Source organism: Heterocephalus glaber, unplaced genomic scaffold (genome assembly GCF_053883595.1).
Source record: "Heterocephalus glaber isolate CG9 unplaced genomic scaffold, H.glaber_assembly_v1.0 deba00001610, whole genome shotgun sequence".
In the NCBI taxonomy this organism is placed as follows: Eukaryota; Metazoa; Chordata; class Mammalia; order Rodentia; family Bathyergidae; genus Heterocephalus; species Heterocephalus glaber.
Genome location: NW_028258381.1, coordinates 17,246,695 through 17,267,424, shown reverse-complemented (window position 1 = coordinate 17,267,424; position 20,730 = coordinate 17,246,695). Strand labels below are relative to the sequence as shown.

At 46.6% G+C, this 20,730-nt stretch overlaps 1 protein-coding gene across 1 annotated transcript in view; it reads left to right on the top strand.

Moving 5' to 3' along the window:
* Galnt17 (polypeptide N-acetylgalactosaminyltransferase 17) overlaps positions 1 to 20,730 on the top strand; it is a 488,817-nt gene that overhangs the window by 461,549 nt on the left and 6,538 nt on the right. Inside the window, exon 9 of the mRNA XM_004840005.4 lies at positions 2,516 to 2,611. Within this exon, the coding sequence (XP_004840062.1) occupies positions 2,516 to 2,611 (96 nt within the window). The remainder of the gene's footprint in view (positions 1 to 2,515; positions 2,612 to 20,730) is intronic.

Genomic DNA, 20,730 nt, shown 5'->3' with positions numbered 1-20,730 from the left:
TCTTAAAACAATTTCTAAAGAAATCCATGCAGGCTGGGCACTGTGACACATGCCTGTAATCCCAGCTGTTAGAGAGGCTGAGGCAGGACTGCAAGTTTGAGGACAGCCTGGGAAACTTAGTGAGACCCTGTCTCAAAATCAAAACTTTTTTCAAAGGACTGGAGATGTAGCTCAGTGTGAAGCCCCTGAGTTCAATTCCCAGTACTGGGAAGAACAAAAATGAAAGGCAAATGCTTTGCATCCTGACTCTTATCTGTACTCAGTGCTGCCTTTCCTCTTGCAGAAGCATTTCCCATGCAGACTCAGGGCCTCAACTCCTTTTCGTAGACGTCTGTGGTCATCTCCTCCTGCCCTTGGGGCCTGAACTGCCCCAGCCGCACTCCATTTACTCAATTTTCATCCTTTACCTTTATTTAGATGAAATAGATGCACTGTGTAGAAAACGACCGCAAATTTAATCCAAAAACCCTTTGGGCCACTACTTGGCTGAAAAATAGTTTGGCCAGCAACGCTTTCGTGGTTTTTGTTTTGTTTTGTTTTGTTTTGTTTTGTTTTGTTTTTCTTGTGTTACTGGGGATTAAACCCAGGGCCATTATGCTGAACTACACCCTCAGCTTTGTTTGTTTCTTTGTTTCTTTGTTTTGAGACAGGGTCTCACAATGTTGCTAAATTGCCCAGGCTGGGCTTGAACTTGAGGACACTCTTGCTTCAGCCTCATGAGTACTGGGATTAACGGGCATGTGCCTCCATGCCCAGCTCTCTATGCTCAGCACAGGGGTCGTGTCTTCTTAGAAGTCATCCCAACCCACGGGCTCTTTGCTGGCCCTGTCTCAGGCACTGCATGCCCTCACCCTGTGCATCTGTCCCCATAGACTCCCCACTACTACAGGGCGTGGAAGATCTTGTTCACCTCTGTGATTGTTAAATGTAACACAGTGCCAGGCACATACCAATCCTCTCACTAAATATTTATTAAACCATTAAATGATAGATGTAATTGCATTAAACATCAGAAATACAATTTGAAAGCGCAGCAGTGTGAAGTCATTGTGTGGAACAAATGCACCATGAAACCATTGACGTCCTTAATATACAAAGAGCCCTTACAAATCTATAATGAAAACCGATCCCAGTGGGGGAATAGTCAATTCTCTAAAAGGGAAATGATTACTAAACATAAAACAGCCCAATATACTATTAACAGCAGATTTATTAAAAGCAGCTATCTCTCTTTTCTTAAAAATATTTTAAAACTCTAAGACTCAGGAGGGGTCAGTACTTACATACCTTGTGGATGGGACTATGGATTTCTTCAAAGCTTCCAGGTGAACAGCACATTTTCAGAACATTATGTTCATATCTTTTGACCCTGTAACCCCATTTCTAAAGTTGTATTTCTCTCCTTAAGGAAATCTTAACTGTAACAGAATCTTTGTGTATAAAGTCATTCATCCCTAAATTGCTCAAAAATCAGGAAAAAAATTTAACTTACTATGAGAAAGGATTGTGAACAATCATTATTTTGTTCAGTATTTTCCAGGACATCTCAGGGAGATGGTGTTATTTTGATAACCTTAAAAAAGATTTTAAAAGCAATTAAAAATCTGCTCAGTCCATCTGGGCCTTGACACAATTTGAGTGCACAAAGGGTGGAGTGTCCCTTTGCCTGTCATCTTGATTTATTCTTGGTTAATGTGGTCACCAAGGGAGATGGAATCTGGAGGGAACTAGATATATAAGAGGACCCCGTCATTACCTTTGCCTCAGTCACTGGGATGGCTGAGTGGTGGTAGGCTGGAAGGTTCTAATACAGAATTGCAGTGGGCCTGGAGGTCCAAACTGGGTTCTTACTCAGCCCCAAAGAGATGCACCAGGCTTCAGGGCTTTTGTAGTGGGGACTTTATTTCCTCCAGGATCTCACTAAGTTGCCCAGGGTGGGCTCAAACTTGCAGTCCTCCTGCCTCAGCCTCTTAGAGCCCAGGGATTACAGGTGTGTGTCACCAGGCCCAGCTCTGTAAATATTTTTGAATATATAAGAAGGTGTTGCTAGGGCTTTTGATGCTGTCAAGGTTCTTGTTTGCTTTTGGGGGGTCACTTTCATGCCTCTCTGTAAGTGATGACCTTGCATGCCTTTGATTCCCAGGCAGGGTTATTAAACCAGTGTTGGAGTCCAGATCCACTTAAGATGTTTTTGTACATCTGTCCCCACCCTGATCCCTCTTAGTTGCCTCTAAACCTGAGTCGGGGTGATCTGAGAGTTCCCTGAGATCTTTTTATGCTAGGGATAGAGGAGCCGGGGGCTCGGGCATGCACGGGACTGCTGGCCACACCACCCCCTGGAGGACTTCGCCTTTCTTGCCAAAGTGATCAGATCACAGACTTTGCTAGCCCTTTCTTGGGGGCTGCATGACCTTCCCATCATGAAGCCAGAAGCAGGGTGTGTTGGGACAGTTGGTTGGGAACCAGTGTGTCCACTGGATGGCCTCTGATGGTGACTCTTGGTCTGTTCCTGCAGCTTCGCAACAACAAGGCAAAAGATGTCTGCTTGGACCAGGGGCCGCTGGAGAACCACACAGCCATCCTGTACCCATGCCATGGCTGGGGACCGCAGGTAGGAGCTCATCTCTCACCAGGAAGGGAGCAAAATCACCAGCCTGCGGGGGCCTTGTGGGACCTCTGGAAACTTCCATTGCCCTCTACTTTGATCATTGTAACCTGTTCTGTGACTCTAAGAAGGTGGGAGCTTTCTGGTAATTTCTCTTAAAAAGTCAGGGAAAAGATTCAATAAGAGATTACGTCTGTACAAATATGAAGAGGATCACTGTGAGTATTTTGTATTGAAAGGAAAATGTGAATTAGCATCAGACTCGATTGCTAATAGAGAAGCTACAGAAGTTGCTATCCTTGCAATCAAACCTACCTGCTTCCAACTTGGAAGAAATAATAAGCAGATTCTCCTGAGAAGCTGCTGGCCAAATCCACGCTGGAAAAGCATCAGTCAGGCAGTTAGAGTGACCTGGACCCTAAGTGCTGGTGTGAGAACAAAGCTTTCTGAGAATGGGGGAAAGTTCTCAGGAGCATTTTTGAGAACACACAGGTTAACCTGCAAAGGGCAAAACAATCAGCAAGTGGAGCTAAAGCCCTGATAAACAATTTTCTCTGACTCCTCAGTGCTAGCCCACTGTGTGTGTGTGTGTGTGTGTGTGTGTGTGCAAAAAGAGTGTAGCAGAAACTCTGTATGGTAGGGAGAAAACACCTCCCAAAATGCATTAAATTGGACATTCATGAAAATTTAAAATGTGATGATGTCAATCACTAGTCACAAAAGACGAGCTACAAACTGTGAAAATGTTTACATTAGATTCCACGGGAGCCCCAGAGAGTTGGTTGTGAGTCAACCCCGCAGATTCCCTCCCAAGGTCTCTGTAACAGAAGGAAGAAGCCCTGCAAGCTCCGTCTATCATCTTACTCCTGTTCCACAGACACACATGTTGAAATGCAGCTGCGTGCATCACACACACACACACACACACACACACACACACACACACAGCTGCATGGATTTCCTGTGCTCATACAGTCTTGCCTTCCTGTTGGGCCAAGCCTGGGAAGGAGCAGAGTTGAGTCCTTTTGCCATCGCTGCAGTCCCCTCGGTCCTGATCCACAGCCTCCTTCTGAGGGTGGAGGGACAGTGCTAGATAGGACACTGGGCAAATCCAAGATCCTTGGGGAAACTCTGGGAGGTAGGCAGACACGGCGAGGAAACTGAGGCAGGGAGAGCAAAGGCCTGTGAACAAAGCAACCTAAAATCCCGGCCCTGCAGCACAGCCAGCCCATTGTAAATTTAAGTCAAATCCATATCATTAAAGCTTATTTATGAAGCCCCTGCCCCTGCTGCCTGGAGCCCAGACTAGGAGCCCTGGACCTGCTTCTCTCCCTGATGCTCGCCACTGGGAATTGGGGGTGAGCACGAAAGGCAAAATGGATGGAAAACTTTAGTATACATTTTCATCCAGTCATTCGGCCTCTCAGCAAACATGTCTTGACACCTGCTGTACGTTATAGTCCCAGTTGCATAAATGCAGCTGCTAAGATGTAGTCCTGGCATCTAGCAGTTTCCACTTGAACAGGACAGATGAATAAAGAGGCAAGAAACTTACAGCACTGTCACTGTGGCCCTGGGCTGGGCACCGGCACTTGGAAGGTGACCCAGTTTGGTTGGGGCTTAGGATGCCAGAGAGAAGTTAGAGCTGAGAAATAGGGAAAGAGAGAGCTGGAGAGGTGGGTGCTGCGAGTCCCCGGCACCCGGGCCACCCCAGAGCTTCTGTCCCCCCAGACTGTGCATTTCTAACAAGCTCCCAAGTGCGTCTGGGATGAGCAGTGGGCACTGGGGAGCCGCGGACATGGGGTGGCACGTCTAGACTGGGCACAGCTGTTCCCAAGGGGTCAGTCCAGCAGGCAGCGTCCTGGAAGAGGCTGGTGGAAAGCCAGCAGTGCACCCCAAAGAGTCTCAGCCTGGGTGGTGGGGAGAGGCTGGTGTACTGAAGGGGACACAGGCTGGAGTCAGGCACCAGGTTGCCTTACCTGCTGTGTGTTCACAGCATTCACAGTGCAGTGCCAGGGTCTTTGTTGGGAAATAATTAGAATTTGTTTTTCCCCAACTCCACATGCATACAGAGCATTTCCAAATCCTGCCATTCCGTGACTTCTGGAACAACAAACCAAATTAGTCTGCTCCTGGCTTTCCCCAGCTCCCAGCGGAACACCTTGAAGTGGGCCCCGATTGCTTTCCATGAGCAGATAGCTTGACGCAAATCTAATGCTCTTTTCTGTGCTGCCCACATGTTCTGACTTAGAGCACATCCTTGGCACGGACTTCCAGCTGCCAGGCTGGGCCTCTGCCCTCCCCTCAAGACCACCCCTCCTTCCCCATCCCGCGCCCCTGGAAGAGCGAGGGGCCCTCCCCCACTATGCTCAGGCCTTGGCACCCTGTGCAACAGCTTCGGAAGTGCTGTGGGCAAACAGAGACCGAATCCAAACCCCTCCAACCAGACAGCTCCCAACAGAAGGGACTGGTGTTCCACGGACATTGTTAGCTTAATTAATGGACTCTATGTTGTAATTTATTATCAAGCAGCAATTAAACAGAGATAAAATAGGCACTGAGGAGGGTAATTTCCTGTCTTGCAGCATGTGTTTGTCAACAAGATGGAAACAGTTCCCAGCCACTTGGAGAGCCGGCTTGCTCTGAAGTGTCTGTCGGTCGTGAGCTCATTACCGCCCTCAGTTTTGTCTGGTTACTAATCTGAGTTAGACAAACAGCCACTTCTTTCTGGAGCCTAAGTTTTAGTTTAAAAAATAGGGCATCAAGGACACAGCAACAGCCTTTGTGTCACTTGAACCCACTGAGGACAGGAGGTATTGTCTAGGGAGGCCCACTGGTCTCCACCCCAGTGCCAGGCTCTGGCCTTTCTGGGGTCAAGTCCAGGGTGGGTCCCCAAGCTGAAGCAGCCACAGGAAAACCCGAGAGTAGATTGATTAGCCATCGGGTCACTTCCTCCACCAGACTCTCTCTGCTGCCTCTTCCTGCCAACTGGTCAGCCCTCCCCAGACGCAGCTGCTGACTTCCCTGAAAAGCAAAGGTGTGGTCAGAAGGATATTAGTAGCCTGGCTTAGTGGTGCTGTAATTCCAGCACTCTGGAAGGTTGAGGCAGGAGGATGACAAGCTGGAACCGAGCCTGGCAACTTAGCAAGACCTTCTCTCAGGAAAAGTGGAGGCCAGTGTGAAGACCCTAGGTTCAATCCCCAGCACTGGCTGAAAGAAAACAAAAGGAAAGGAAAGAAGAGAGAAAAGAAAAAGGAAAAAGGAGGGAAGGAGGAGAGAGAAAGGAAATGAAAGAGACTGGCAGTGAGGTAACCCCCTCACCCCCACCCCATCCCTGCCGCGGAGCCGCTGTCCAAGGTCCTGACGGCGCGGCCTGGAATGGACTCTTGCCCCGGGATCTGAGTTCTGACTCCTGCCTAGGTCAGAGCTCTGCAGCCAGGGCTGGGCTGAGACAGTGAACAGAATCTGTGGTAATAAGACCAATATCTGATTTTATCGACATGTTTCCTCCTCTTGAGTGCTGTGTCTGCACCCTCCCACCTCCTTTTCTGTTAAAGAGAGCGTGGACATTTGGGCGGGGCAGTGCCAGCTTCCAAATGCAAGTCCTGTCTGTGACCCTGGGTCCTGGAAGGTCTGCTGTATGCTCCAGGGAGAATCTTCACATGGCCTCCATCCACAGCAAAGCTCAGTAGACAGACATAAGTGTGGAGGAACTGCGTGCATTTGGACAATAAGAACCGAGGTGCAGGGAGGAGGGAGGGCCATGGAGATGCGAATGTTCAGAGGAAATAATCCGAGGCAGAGATGGCTGGGGCTGGTGCTCAGGGCTGCTCAGAGCCCTGTATTTCGGGAGGAAGGGCTGGGATTCCCACTTAGCATCCCAGAAGCTGTCCACCAGGAACTTGTTACAAATGCAGGTTCCCAGCCCAAACCTGAGACTAATTGGACATGAGACCTGGGCTCTGCATGGTAAATGTCTTCAAGGGCTTTTCCTTTTCAATCAACAGCTATTTGTTGAACATGCATCACAGACAAGGCTGTGTTAGGACTTCCTGGTAATTATTGTATGTCTCTGCTTGCCTGGGACATCCCAAGTTGATGCCTAGTGTCCTGGCTGAATTCTTAAAACATGGGTGTTATCTCAGGTTTTTTGTATGCTTGAATTTTTAAAATTCTTTAAGATAAAAATCTACCCTTTATAATTTTGAAGAGTTTTCTTCATGTTTTTGTTTTGAGATGGGGTATTGCTGTGTTGCCCACACTGGTCTTAAACACTTGGGCTCAAGTGATTCTCCTGCCTCAGCTTCTCCAGTGGTTGGGACTACACACACCACCTTGCCTGGCTTTAGTTTTGCAAATTGTGACAAACATATGTGATTAAATAATCACACCTCAATCAAGATATAGAACAATCCTATCACCAGGTTCCCCTGAATCTCTTTAAGGTGCACCCTTCCCTCCTCCCCATATGCTTTTCTATTCCAGTAGTAGGGATTGAGCCCAGGGCCTCTGCACTGAGAAACATCCCCAGATCTCCAGCCCTTTTTATCCGTATTTTGGGACAGGGTCTCATTAAGTCACCAAGTTGGCCAGTGTGGGCTCCAACTTGCAACCCACCTGCCTCAGCCTCCCAGAGTGCTGGGATTATAAGTGTGCACCACCATGCTCTGCTCCCCCCATTGAGCAGAGGACCAGCTTAACTTCCAGTGTTCCTGGGAGTCTCCTCTATGCACACAGAAAACATCAGGGCAGACTGAGATTGCCTGAGTGCATGTGCGTGTGTGCATGTGCGTGTGTGTGTGTCTGTGCACGTGTGTCCACCCATGACCGCCTGTGTCCGTGCATGTCGGAGGGCTGTACTGGGGACTGAATCCAGGACGTTCACACCAAGCCACATCTCTGCCCTTTTTATTTTTTATTTATTCATTTTTTTATTCATTGGCTAGGTTGACCTTGAACTTGCGATTCTCCTGCCGCAGCCTCCTGAGCCACTGAGAGGCACACGGGTCTGCACCACTGGGCCTGGCTTAGAATGATGCTCTTTAAGCAGGGTATGCACAGTAGAGAGTGATTGGGGTGTCTGTCCCTGTTTGAGAGGTGTCAGGCTCCATGCTGAGGACTTTCCTAGTTGAGTGGTCTGGGGACAGGGCATTGTACTCTCTCCTCCGTGCATCCTCTCGTCAATGCCTTTCCTCTTCCTCCTTTCCTGAGAGCCTCTCACCCTCCCTCAGTTAAAGCATCACTGGGATGACAGATGGGAGTTCTTTTATCCCATAATTAAATTTGATCTGATCTTAGACTCGTTCTCTGATGGCTTCATCTTTTAAGCAATGCATCATCCAAACACCTTGTCATGATGATGCATGGTGCCAATAAGACATTAGTGTCCCCACTGGTGTGACAGGGCTCCAGTGAGCACTTAGCATAAGGAAGCAAATGCAGACGGGATGACTCTGACAGCCTCTTGGCTCCCAGATACAACTGGGTAAGTGCTGAGGTTCAAGGGACTGTGGATGGCGCCACTGGGAGAACATGTAAGTTAACACTCAAGGAAAGATGGTTTTGCCCCAGAAAACAGGCCTGTAATACTGGAAACATCCCTCCCACTTGGCTAGAAGCCAGCCCAGCCCTGTAATTCCTTTCCACCCAGGGAACTCCATTCCTGGAAAGCATGATGAGGTCAAATGAGGGGAACTTTAGGCCTTGTGGGAACTGAGGATTAGGGCACCAGCCCCATGAATCCTGAGAAAACCCACCTACTGCAAACACAAAAGCAGGATGAGCCAGAAAGCAGAAGAAGGAAATCCCGATTCTACCTTGCACATCTGAAATTCAACACCACGGAGGTTCTTTACCACTCATTTCCATTTCCATTTCCCATCTCTCATGCAATATTTTAACCTCCCCCACCCTGACATTCTGAAGCAATACTTATAAATTTATTTTGCTTGCTACAGGTAGTGAGAATATGAAGAGAGCTTTTTTGGTTGTTGTTATTGTTGTTCCTCTGAGTCATCTTCTCTCCAAATATTCAAAACATTTCCGATTTTATTACCTGGAGTTTTTAGTTCCTGCCTCCTTCCAGCCCTCTTGGGCGACCCTCCTGTCCACCCTCTCAGAGACCTGGACACAGTGCAAGCTTGTGTGCTTCTGCTTGCTAGGCTGTCCCAAGCTTTGGGGACCCCAGCCACTTTCCCAGCATCTGCTCTTCTCCTTACTGTTTCCCATCCTCACTTCCCTTCCTGGTTACCCCTGATAGGGTCTCTTCTGGTCCATATACAGGGAACAGGGCTGCTGGATGTCCTCAGTTGTCCCAGAAGTCAGTGTGTGTGTACTTGATCTTTCCTAAAGAGGACTGGAGGGCTTGGGATGTAGCTCAATGGCGCCACGCCTCCCTAGTGAGTGCAAGGTCCTGAGTTTGATTCCTGGTACTAGAAAAAAATAAAAATAATAAATAAATAAATACAAGTTTATGAAAGAGGACTGGAGGTTATGGAGAAGCTACTGTACATCTCTCTCTTGGCAGATGGATGAATGAGCTATTCTTTCCAGGAAGTCACAATTACAGTCATAAATTACTTTGTAGTAGAGAAGCTCAGCTAATAGTTTTGTATCTCCTTACCAGTTTAGCAAATTTTTGCTCCTGATGCAGAAAGGGATTCAAAAAGGTTCTGTGTTTGTGTTAAGCTTGGAACTCAGACCAAACAGGAAATGGAGTGGGGCACGGTGCCAACTGAACCTTCCTTCCTTGACAGAGATGTTAAATTCAACAGTCAAGTAAGTGAAAGTAGTTCCTAGTCATTTTATTTTTAGTCCTTTTGACTAAAGGAACAACAGCAGAGAGTGTGGAAAATGCAAATTTAGATCACCCATAATCCTTCCACCCTGAAACAACTATTTTTATTACAGAGACTTATTTTCAGCCTTTTTTTCCCAAAGGAATATGTTGATTTCCTAAGTTGTTTTCATATCACTGAATTAATAAGAAAACAACATTGCAGCTTCTAAAGGACAAGAGGGAGAAGGAGACCCTTCCTCGTGTGAAAGGGTTTAGTGCTACGCACTGAGACCCAATGGAACACATGCAGAATGTCACGGTAAACCAGACATGGTGGCACACACCTGTAATCCCAGCACCCTGGGAGGCTGAGGCAGGAAAATTCTAAGTTCACACCCAACCTGGACAATTTAGTAACTTAGTAGACCCTACCCCAAAAATAAAAAATAAAAAGTGCTGGAGATTTTCACTGCAAAGGCCCTAGGTTCGATCCCTTGTACCACAAATAATAACAACAACAACAATATAATGACAATCACCACCACCACCACCACCATCATCATCATCAAAGAACCCTCATCCGCTGACAGTTCAGTTCACAGAATTTTTATTTCTCTTTGGAACAGCCGTGTATGTTGAGTGATTGCTTGCTTTGAAATTGAGAATGTCCAAGTTCATGGCCAATCAGAATGAAATGCAAACCTTGAAGAGTTTAGGGCTGGTGGAAGTTTAAGCCTTTGAGAAGGGATATTGGAGCCTTGGGAATCTGGGTTCCATTGGAGGAGGTCAGGGGGAGACAAATGTGGGCAGCAGAATGCAGATTGGCTTAGGAGTTAAGCTACCTGGTTAAGAGAACTTGTCTGAACTCCACCCTGTCCTAGGAGGCCATGTGCACACTGACTTGGTTACAGGAGGTGTGAAGCCCTTCTTTGAGTTGCTGAGACCTGCAGTCATTGCCAGCCCCCTTGCTAGGAGCTCACAGTGCTATGCAACAAGGTGACCTCACAGCTTCCTTCCTGTGTGTTGGAGCTGAGTATCCTAGGTGATAGGACACACTTTCAGGGACTCCCATCGATTACCTTGACTGCATGTTTCTGCTCCCAAACTTGATGAGTAAAATTCCTGCAGAGCCTGGGTCTGGGTTTGGCCATAAGCAGGAAAGGAGGTTTCACCATGGTGGACATGTGGCCAGCCACAGGTCCAATCTAGCACCTCTACGCTCTGTCACGTCATGTTTTTTGGGGAATGAGGCCACTAATCCACTGCCACAGTAATCTAGGTGCTGACCAAAGCCAAGCAGGCTCATGAGGGCCTTTGATTGATCCTTGGGTCTTAATGCAACCAAAAATCAGTAAACAACACTTTACATACATCCTGCCACAAAGTGAGTTCTTCCATGGCGATGCTAAGAGACACATACTTTCTGTCTCTTATTGTGCCCGACAGGCACTCTGAATCACATGATAGGTCAACCTTATTCCACAAACTTCAGTCGAAAAGGTCATTCTTTATAGGACCAATGTTTGTGGGGAATGGGAAAAGAAAGTCAACACTTTGTGTTGAGTCTCTACAGGCCAGAAATTATGCCAGGTGCTCTAAATATATTATTTTACTTAACCTTTGTCACGTATCTGTGAGACGGATGGTACATCTCTGTTTACAAAGAAGGAGGCTGAGTCCTGTTAGGTCAGATGAGTGACTTCTTGTTCAAGTTCATAGAAATGACAAAGTCCAGTTTTCAAAGCCTAGATGTTGGATTCTGGGATCTCAGAGACAGGATAAGTGTAAACGGGATATGGAAAATAGAAAATCATCATTTTACAATCATCATGGTTGTAATTTGTGCAGTCCAGAACTGTTAATGGGTGATAAATTGAGTGGGTGAAAATATGATGAAAAACCAAGATGCTTGTGCAAGTTCCAAGGAATCTTCCTCTGTAAAGGGGAAATGGTAACTTCACAAGTAAGAAACACAAGACATTAACATAATCAAGGGAATGAGGTGGATTTCACCAGTAGTAAAACATCCCATGTTCCCCTAATAGGAACATGGGTGCATTCCCCTTCTGTGACTTTTTTTTCCCTAGAAATGCTGAACTATCTCAGAGAGAGCATCAGACAGACCAAAGTCAAGGGACATTCTACAAAATAATTGCCAGAGCTCTTTAAGAGGGGCCAAGTCATTGAAGACAGCAAAGATGGAGAAACTGCCTCCTGTAGAAGGGCGTAAGGAGACATGACAACACGCATTTTGAAATCTTGGTTTGAGTCCTAAGAGAGAAAGAAGACACAAAAGGCAAACTAGAGAAGTGTAGATTAGTTAATAGGATGTTGATTTCCTGGCCTTGCTAATTATATGATGGTTACACACGGTGTTGGTTGTAGGATAAACTGGGTGAAGGAGTTATGGCAACTCTTTGTGATATTTTTGCAACTCTTTTGTAAGTGAAAAACTGCTTTGCCAAAAAATGGTTTGAAAACTGTTTAGGAGGTCGGGTTGGTGGGAGATGATAATCAAAAGGCCCAGGGAACGGGATGGTTGGGGCACAGGTGATACTCAAGGCCCTGGTTTAATAGGTGGGTAGTGGTGCCATTTGCTGAGATTTGGAACACAGGTTGGTGAAGTCATGAGTTCTCCTGGGGCCATTGTTTGTTTGGGGAGAGGCACTTTGGGAATCCCAGTAGTGAGATCTTCCAGGGAGCTGAACATACTTGAGCTGGGACAGAGCTGCTAGGATTCCAGCACATATGTGGGCCCCTGACATGGCCCCACACGTAGTGGAAAACAGAGTCAGAGCGGCTCATGCTAGAAAGGCAGGTATCGCATCAACCAAAGAATGGCAGAGTCAAATCCTGCTTCTCGGGGGTTGGGGGCTCATAAAGACACCGCATTAGCTGGAGCCGCAAATCCACCGTGAGAGAGAGCTTCCTTTCCGTGGAGTGAGAAAGGAAGCCAGGGTGGAGTGGGCACTGGATGATGGGGTGGAGGCAGATGGAGAACACTCTTCCAAGAAGCTCCCTGTGCAGGAAGAGGGCAGGCAGTGAGGGGGCCAGCAGGCCATGGCAGGTGAGGGCACACAGGAAGTGGGGGGGTTAAGACCCAACAGAAAGGAACGACTTGAATTTCTAAAACATTCATGGCAAATCCAGCAGACCCTGAGGATTAATGCTCAGAAAGTAGATGTTCCCTCATTTTAGTTGGAACAAAACTACCACACCATGTATTTCCCCTGAGTCAAAGTACAGGACGTTGCACAGAAATATAGGCTACTTTGTTTTATTCGTGAGAGAAATGTATGGGCTGCCCTCCACAGAAATGTGTTGAAGTCCACCGACCTGTCAGCCCAGGGTTACCCTTCCGAGAACTAAGATTTCTAGCTCACTTAGCAAAGCTCACAGTACTACAAGCCTCCAATCCCAGCAAAGAATGTTCTTCTGAGGAAATACGCTTTGGTTGACAAGGGCGTAGCACATGGTGGATTATCTACAAGTCTGTTTGTTTTCCTTTGTGAAGTGTGCTCAGTGGTGTATTAGCAGCTGCTGGAGAAGCGGCCTTAGTGCTTGGTGGGGGCCGGTGTTGCACCTGTGGGGCGACCCCATGTGGGACACAGCCCAGCAGGGCTCCAACTTAATGCTCTTGGTCCCTGGTCCCCGTGGACAATAGGAGACTTCAGCATGATGGGAACAGAGTGAAGGGGAAGAGCCAGCTTCCCAGTGGGAATGGAAAAGCAGATTCTTCAGTGGGAGTTAAAAGGGGGAGTACCCCAACTTTTGCAAGGCCAGTGTTGTGGCTAAATAACATCACATGGACAGACGGACCCTGAACACCACCTGGGGTATTGTGGGTGTGTGGTGATGCTGGGGACCTGGACCACAAATCGCAGGGGCTGGGGATGTCCCAGAGCATCTACACAGGGGCTGTCACATGTGAATGTAGCCCAAGCCTCTCTCATGCCTCCATTAAGGTTGGGTGTGGTTGAGGCTGGCATTAAGCAGTTTTCTTGGAAGCAGGAAACAGGCAGAGCTCTTCCCTCTCCACCTGTCCCCCTGAGAGATGCAATGGGGCAGTGAGTCCAGGGACCCAGGCTATGGGTGGACCATTGGGGTTGCATCAGGATGGGGCCAGGATACTAAGTGCAGTCCAAAGCATCTGGTCCCTTCCAGGCATCAAGGACACATGTGACATGGACCAAACCAGGGAAACCAAGAGAGGGTGGGGAGGAGGCCAGCAGGAGCTGAGCAGGGCAGGTACAATGCTAGCACCCCACAGACCAAACCTGACCAAGCGGGGATGGGGGCCCCAGGGCACCCAGCTGCTAGTACAGTTGTTGAAGCACTGGGCCCATTGACGCTTGGACAGGGCCTCTGGAAGCAAGGGGGATGCTCAGAGGGCCTGGGTGCTGTGCCAGGAAGTACCGGCTGTGTGATGTCATCCTGGAATCTGCGAGAAGCAGAGGAAGATCGTGGTGATGCAAGAACAAAGTCCCAGTTCTGCAGTGGCAACTGAGGTCAGGGAAATGACAGTGACCTCCTATGCACCTCCTTCTTGTTCATTTCTGGAATCTCCATAACTACTCTTAGCAGTAACCCTATAATTATTCCCACGTTAAAGATGAGGAAACAGAGTCTCTTACAGATAAAGTAAGTGGGCCAGAGCCATAAGACTATCCAGTAAGCCAGGCCTGGTGGCGCACACCTGTCATCCCAGCACTCTAGGAGGCTGAGATCACAAGTTCAAGATCACAAGTTCAAGCCCAACCTGAGCAACTTAGTGACTCAGTGAGACCCTGTCTCAAAATTTTAAAAAAGGCTGGGGATGTAGCTCAGTGCAAAGGTCCTGGATTTAATCCCCAGTATGACAAAGAAGAGGGAGGGAGGGAAGGAATGAAGGCAAAAGTCCAATAAGTGGCAGACCTGGGATTTATTTTTAGGTAGATCCCAGAATCCCAGCCCTTAACCATTCTTCTCTCTTGCCTCTTGATGACACAACATAGAGCCAGGAACAGTTGGCAAATGAAGAGGCTGTCAGGCCATGGTACAAATTTCACTTAGATTGGCCTAAGAAGAGAGATAGAGTCTGCTTCCCTAACCAGCTGAGCAGTCGGGGTGAGCTTCGAAGGCAGGCCTGGGAAGTTGCACCTGATCCCTGGGACTGAGCTGCTTACTGCCCCTCTCCAGCTTGGCTCCTCCAGTCCTTGTCCTGTGGCTCCCCACGCCAACAGGCTCCCCACTGCCACCACAGGCCACCTGGGCCAGATCCTGCCCCCTCCAGTCCTCCCATCCCACGTTCTCATTGCCGTGATTTGCACACTCTCCTGTGGGGAAATCAGTCTAGAGATTTTGGCATAAATGTCTCTCCACATTCGCCCTAAGTAACGAGTGCATTTTGGGGAAACTTAGTGCTTGAATCTAGCATAATGTTGAAAGGGTCGCCGAAGAAAGGGGGCACACACGGACATTCAAGCAAGCTTTATTGGGGCGGCAGTCTGCAGCCTGCTGGGCTGACTCACAGAATGGAGACCAGCGACTGCATGGGCTGAGCTGGAAGCTTATATAGGGAACTTGCAGGAGGGAGAGCACTAGTCCATTGGTGGGGGGAGGTGGGTAATTGGGGCAGGGGTATGTAGCAACAGGTTTCGGTCAGGGGGATGGAGTCACCGCTTTTGAGAAGCCCCTATCTTACTGGAACATCTGACCACGAAACCGGTGGGGCAGAAGGACCTTAACTAGGCAGAAAGTCACTAACAAAGGGAGGTCATGCCTTAGTTATGCAGAAGTTCCCTGTTCCTTGTGGCCAGAGTGGGGCAGAGGGAAAGGAGAGGAGGGGGCTTGCTCTGTGGGGGCTCTGAAATACCTAACAAATGTCAGGTGGTGGGAGGGAGACATTTGCTTGGGGGAGGACCTGGGGACCATGCTGACCCCCAGGCACTGGCCAGTTCTGCAGAACACCTGGCTCCATGGCATGCTTTCTAGCAGTTGGATATATTTCTAAATCAACTTTATGGAACTGGAAGGTAAGTACAGTAAAGGACACCATTGAAAGGACATGAGTTGATGACTAGACAGGTGTGCACATCTGTGAAGCAGCCTCCTAATCAAGACGTAGAGCATTTCTGTGCCCTACAGATTCCGCACACTTTCTTTGCTCTGCCTTTTTGGCTCGGGCATCTGCCGGCCAGCCACTTGGAGACAACATTTTTTCCATATTCAGATTGGGATCTGTCACTGGGATTCGCCAAAGGCAGAGTCCTCTGTAAATGTCAAAGCACAGTGGGGACAGAGACGATTCCCGCCTGTGTCCTCCACACCGGGGGCTGGATCTTGGCTCTCAGGCCAGTTTGAAAGGCTCCTGCCATTTCTGGGCTCCCTCTTCCTTTGCTTGGTCCAGTTTCTATCACGCTCAGAAAAGAGCAGGACAAAGTCCTTTTGATATTAGGAATATATATACATTCATGCAGTCATAAGAAACTGCTTGTGGCCTTCAGCCAAACAACAAACAAATAAATTTTACCCCAAAGCAGGTTTGAATCAATGAAACACATCTCTCTGTCTCCAGGGAGAAAGGTGAGAAAACTACATTTTTCACTTACCATATGTTTTTACGTTGACTGAGCCTGATTTTAAAGTGATGAGAGAGACCCTTAATAGTAAAGCAATTGCAAGCCATGTTTTTATTGACAATGTAATGGATTTTGTTGTGTTCCAAAGTCATTCTGCAATTGTTTGTCTGTTTTTTTGTTTATCTGGCTGTAACTTGCATATTTTTGTTTTCCCTCAAGGCTGTTAAATTTGGGTTAATACTTGTGTGTGTCTCTTGGATCATCTCAAATAGAAAATTCCTTTTTCTCCTAAATGAGAATTAATTGTATTTGGGCACAGAGGGGGGTTTTTTTTCCCTAGTGCATTAGAGTCATGGATAATAATGTTCCCTTCCCCTCTTGGGCCCAGCAGCCAAACCTAGAATAATCCCCTTCAATTCAAAAAGCATTTACACAGCATTTGCTTTCTGCAACATACTTTTCTTGGTCCTTGTGCTGTATAAAAATAGATATGATACTGGTGTCCTTAAAACAACAACCATAACCAAAACCCACATGGAAGAAAGGTACGTGAAATACAACTATGTACGTGAAAGTCATTACCTTTAAGGAGCCAGTGAGAATGGGAAAAGGAAAGGGCAGGGTTACCCAGGGAAGGCAGGCTGGATTGTTGATTGATTTTGAGAAACCTCAAGTCAGCCAGCATGATGGCACTTGCCTGTCATCCCAGCACTGTGGAAGGCTGAAGCAGGAGGATTACAGGTTCAAGCCCAACCTGGGAAGCTTAGCGATTGAGGAAGAGCCTGTCTCAAAATTAAAAATAATAGTACAATAAAATAAGGGCTGTAGGGCTATAACTTTGTGCAGATGTCATGGGTTTAATCCCTACTACAAGGCAGAGAGAGAGAGAGAAGAGAGAGAGAGAGAGAAAGGAAGAGGGAGAGGAAGGAAGGAAGGAAGGAAGGAAGGCAGGCAGGCAGCCAAGGTAGGCCAAGTGGTCTATCAGTCTAAGCCAGGAAACCAAGAATTAAGCCTGAAAAACTAAGCTGGTAAATTGAGCCTTATAGGGGACAATCACAGTAAAAACTTTATGCTTAATTTGACAGTCAGTGGGACCAACAAGAAGGTTGAGTGAGACAGGGACTGATTGGGCTGCAGGACCCGGTAGGGAATCTGGAAGCCGAGGGGATCTGGAAGTGGGAGAACACCACTTACAAAGGTACTGCAGCAGTGCCTCAGGTCTCAGAATTGCCACAGCTGGAATTTAAGAGAAAACAGGAAAGACACATGAGGAGGCAGGAATTGGAAGTCTGGTAACTTTGTGAGATTGGGAGGATGGGAGAGGGGAGAAGGGAGATTCAAGTCTGCAAGACTCTCTAAAGAGAGATCTGGCCTCTGGTTTTGTGTTGGCCATGACTAGAGGAGTTTAAATCAACAGCTTTCAGGCAGGCATAAACCCGGAGAAGGAAGCATTAGACATCAGTTACTCACTAGGGCACACGATGTGTGAGCACGTGCTTCTCCTCCACCAGCAGGATTACCTTGGTGACAACAAGCATCATTCTCAGGTGACAAATTACACATTGTCTTGCCTGTAATGTTTTTGAGCATACAGAGAGAAGATAATGAGATCACGTCCAAGAATAGAGCAGACTAGAAACTTTGAAAGACCTCCCCACTACCATCTAGCTAGATTCTGTAGAAACTACAGCAAACATAATTTTAAAACTCTTTTAGTCTACCAAGAAAGTGCTTGTATCAGTGAGCTTTTGCTGCATAAAAAATTTCCCTGAGACGTTTTCAGATAAAATCTGTTTGCCATGACAGTCACCAAAGGAACTACTTCAAGAAGCAGGAGAATGACTCCAGAAGAATACCTTGAGAGAATTATAAAGAAATTCATAATCACGTAAATGAATGCAGAATCTCTTGCATAAAAGCATAAAACTAATGTCTAATTTGGGGAGCAAAGGAGTTTTAACCATTTGTTAGAAGTAAAGATTTAAATAAGTTGGCCATGGGAAAGCCTCACCAAGAATGTGACATTTTAAGTAGAAACTTGAAAGAGATCAGGAAAAGAGCCATTTAAATATCAGAGAGAAGAGCACTTGGGAGAGAAGGAACATCCAGGCTGGAAGCTCTAATAGGAGCTTGTGTAGCCTGTTGACAGCTCGGCAAGGAGCCCTGTGTGGCTGGCATAGAGGGAGCAAAGACAGAGTGGTGGGAATTGAGCTCAGAGAGCGCTTGCTAGCATGTGCTCAGTCTTTCGTTCCATTGTAAAGATTTTGGACTTCTGTTTTGATTGAGATAGGAAGCCCTTGGAAGATTTGGAGCAGAGGAATGGCATGATCATGATCCAATTGAAAGTAATATAATTTTAAGCCAAGCATGGTGGCACATACCTGTTGGACCAGCTACTCAAGAGACTGAGGCAGGAGGATCAGTTAATCCCATGAGTTTGAGACCAACCTGAGCAACACAGCCAGATCTCATCTCATGAAAATTAAAATAAAGCAACATAATTTTAATAATATAATATTTTAAAAGCAACCATTCTGATGATGACATTGCTGAAAGACTGGTAGGAGCTGGGGGACAAGTTAGGAGTTCATTAGACTGACCAAGTCAAGAGATGAAGATGGCTAGGAAAAGGGAGACAGCAGTGGAGATGGAGTCTGGATATTCATGGATATTCATATCCATGACTGAACAGGAAGGTCAGAGAAAGAGGCAAGTATAAGAGGAAGCTGAAGTGTTTGGTCTAAGCAACGGGAAGGATGGAGTTACTGCCTCTGAGATGGAACAGATGCTGGATGAATATGTGGAAGGTGTTGAAAACACTGAAGGATGAGTTCAATTTTGATTATGTAAACTTGAAATGCCTTTTGGACATCCAAGTCATTTGTCAAGTAGGTTTTTAGATATGCAAATTTAGAACTGAGGAAACAGGTTGTTTGGAAACAGAAAGTTGGCATAATTTGCCCAGTTGGCATAGGGGTGCTCTGGAAAGCCCTGGGCACAGAAAGATCTCCGTGAAAGGGGAGGCTATATCACTGGAACCCAGCACAGTGTCTGTCCCATAGTTGGGGCACAGCAAGAAAACAACTGAAGCTGATAATTCATGGATCCTGTGACCCGTGAGAGATCAATGAAGGCATGATGATAGGAACCAGTCTGTAAGGCATGAAGGAATAAGAGGGAAGATCTGGGGGCTAGATTAGGAGATGACTGCGGCTGTGATTGGGGAAGATTTTTCTGGGCACAGAGATCTGTTCATGTTTATAGCTTGATTGAAAAACTGAACAAGAGAGAGAGGTAATGGCCTGTGGTACTTGCAGATTGGGAACTGGAGGACTTGGGGAAAGGGGAAGGAAGACAGGTTTTGAGGAGTAGGGCAGACAGGTTCTCAGCCAAGTGGGAGGTCAGACTCTTTGATGGCAGTGAGGTTCCGGAACACTGGGCTGAAGAGTGAGGAAGGATGAGAATGGGAAGGGTGGGAAGGGCAGTGGCTGATGGGGGCCCATAAAAATATACATGAGGCCCAGGCACATTTAGAACAGGGCTTGCAGTGGGCATGGCCAGTCAGCACCTGGCCATGGCCCTGTGAAGGCAGGAAGCCGGGAATCCGGCAGAGTCCATAGCTCGGAGAGACCATGAGGTACCACAGTGGCTGTGTGTGGTCACAGAAGTGTCTTAAAGACACTGCTTACACTAGCAATGGGTATTCTGACCGAGGGATTTATGAAGCTATACCATGTACAGTAGCATCAAAAAAAGGATAAAATGCTTGGGAATAAATTGAACCAACAATGGGAAAGACTTATACACTGAAAACTGCAAAACAATGTTGAAAAAATTGAAATTCCAACTGAAAAAGATATCTGGTGTTCACAGATTAGAGGGCTGAATATTAGTTGTTCTGCTATAACCATGAGGATTTGTATATCACTGTAATATGATGTCTTTAACTCTTTTGACCATAGTGCTAAGTGAAATAAATCAGACACAGAAGGTTAATTATTTATGACTTCCCTTACATGAGAAATTCAAAGCATAAATAATTTAAAGACCAAAATAACAGAAGACAGGGAGGTAGACCTCCTGTAGATGGAAAGGGATCAAGAGATGCAGGGAGAGAGGATAGAGAGAAGGGGAAGAAGTAAAAAAAAAAATTAAGATGCGATATATACATGCACCAACTTCCGATGATGGAAATTTATATATCTCAAACATGTACTAATAAAAAAACAGTAAATAAGACAAAGTAAGAAAGAAGACTGAACATCAAGATGGGAATATTCCCCAAACTAAGCTACAGTTTCTGTGCAGTCCCTATCAAAATTCTAACTGTCTTCTTTGCTGAAATGGGAATGCTGATTCTAAAATTTTTATGAAAATGCAAGAGACCCAGAAGAGCCAGCATAATATTGAAAAAGAAGAATTAAGTTGGAAGACTCACACATGCAAGTTCTAAAACTTACTGATAAGCTATAATAACCAAGACAGTGTAGTACTAGTAGAAAGACAGACATAGAGATCAATGGAATAATACTGAAATCCCAGAAATAAATCCTCACATTTACAGTCAATGGTTTTTTGACAAGAGTGACAAGATACTTCAATAGGGAAAGAACAGCCTTTTCAACAAATGGCCCTGGGACAATGAGATAGCCACATGAAAAAGAAAGTATTTGGGCCCTTCTCTTATACCCCATACAAAAAGAAGTCAAAATGGATCAAAGACCTAAATACAAGAGCTAAAATGATAAAAGTCTTAGAAAACATAGGGAGGGGCAAAATTTCATGAC